Source organism: Poecilia formosa, unplaced genomic scaffold (genome assembly GCF_000485575.1).
Source record: "Poecilia formosa unplaced genomic scaffold, Poecilia_formosa-5.1.2 Scaffold93, whole genome shotgun sequence".
NCBI lineage: Eukaryota > Metazoa > Chordata > Actinopteri > Cyprinodontiformes > Poeciliidae > Poecilia > Poecilia formosa.
In genome coordinates, this window is record NW_006800032.1 from 1,687,384 (window position 1) to 1,689,180 (window position 1,797).

General features: G+C 39.6%; 1 protein-coding gene across 1 annotated transcript in view; it reads left to right on the forward strand.

The window, feature by feature from the left end:
• Positions 1–411: 411 nt before the first annotated feature.
• mogat2 (monoacylglycerol O-acyltransferase 2) overlaps positions 412–1,797 on the forward strand; it is an 11,302-nt gene continuing 9,916 nt past the window's right edge. Inside the window, exon 1 of the mRNA XM_007558005.2 lies at positions 412–1,700. Coding sequence (XP_007558067.1) covers positions 1,607–1,700 — 94 coding nt within the window. The 5' untranslated portion in view covers positions 412–1,606. The remainder of the gene's footprint in view (positions 1,701–1,797) is intronic.

Genomic DNA, 1,797 nt, shown 5'->3' on the forward strand with positions numbered 1-1,797 from the left:
TTGGTATAAAAGTTTGAAAACTCATCTAGCTCAAAATATTCTGTGAGTTAAAGGTGCTGGAGCAAAAAGTGTTACAACCATGCCCGGTCTCGCCTACTCTATCCGGATTAACACTTTATTAGACAGAGTGTGCATAACATTAACATGAGACTGACATAAACATGACATGACATGTGTTATGAACATGGAGTATTTATGAACGTCTATGGCTGTTACCATGACACGTCATTCGGTAAATAACAACACTTTTATTGCAAAGTTGCTTTAAAAGTTGCATTAAAACTAAATTAAAAGAGCCTGCTTTGCATTATTTTGTAAATAATTAAATTTTAATGCAAAGTTAATGGAATATTAATGCAACTTTTAGAGCAACATTGCATTAAAAGTGTCGTTATTTACCGAATGACACTTCATGACAACAGTGATGAACATTCATAAAGACTCCTTCATGTTCATGACAGGTGTTATGTTCACACCGTCTAATAAAGTGTTAATCCGGATTGAGTACATTCATGTTTGATAAAGCATTGGGACGAAATGCGAAAAGTCCGAGGGGTGCAACTACTTCTGAAGTATTGAATTATCCTCTTGAACGTTTGTCACAAAAAAACATTAGAAACACTTTGCTGCCACAAACTGCTGCATAATGAGGATGTTTTTGAAATGAAAGTGGATTCTGGATGGCGAAAGTGGGGAGTTGCTTCAATCAAAAGTGTGTAAAACAGCTCCTGCTACAGCGCTGATCATCAGTAACCTACTGATTCATGAATTTTTATTTTTCTTACACTGTCAGCAAACAGTGGAATACATGAATAATATGAGCTGATTACGCACCCAGAGGGCTTGTTTCACACTGGCCACAACACACTTACACTGTCTGAATGCAGAACTGGTGTATGCGTTTTCCGACAGCCTGTTTCCAAACATCATGTTTATATTTTTATTTCACTCATAATTTTTGTTTTTTTTGCTTCATCAGTGAGACGAGGAATTCAACATAATGAGGCAGCAGAAGTAGACAGTGAATTTATTATTCATCTTGGGATGTTGTCAAAAAGAAATATTTAACAGAAATTGTTCTGTTTCTTAACAGCACCTACCTGAAAACTGACCACTTTATCTGCTAACAGGATTGCAAAAATATTTAAGACATTCTGTGCAGTGCTAATAGTGTCATTATGTGATAAGAAATGTGTGAACCTTCTCCAAATGACCTTTATCACTGTGTGTCACTGAGGCGCTCTTGCGCTATTGCTCAACCGGCTGAGGTTACATTCATAAAGAGCCACATTTTGCAAGAGCAAAAGTTAACTGTGGAAAAATCTGAATGAAAAAGCCGCGTGGCATCCATTTTTTCCCACGGATCTTTGGCTTCGAGTCCGATTGCTCTGCGTTCACGCATCACGCACCCTTCTGGGTCAAAGGTTAGTTTAAGCTGATATATATCCTGAGAAATCAAACCATGTATTGAGTCGAGATAAGCCAAAAGTCAGTAGGAGGCGATGGTGGACGGGTGAGAAGAGCAGACTTTGGACTTCCCTTCCCTTGCTGTCCTTCTTGGACTCGGCGGCGGCACGTCGGCTCGTCTGTCTTCTTTCACAGAAAAATGAAAATTGATTTCGCACCCGTGGATGTGCCCCTCCACAGGAGGCTGCAGACTGCCGCGGTGGTCCAGTGGGTCTTCTGTTTCCTGGCTCTGGGTAAGTGCTGGAGGTAGTTTGTTAAAATGCTGGATCAGAAGCACAAAGGTCAACATGAGAGTGCATGAAAATGTGAAGTGATTTGAACATATATATA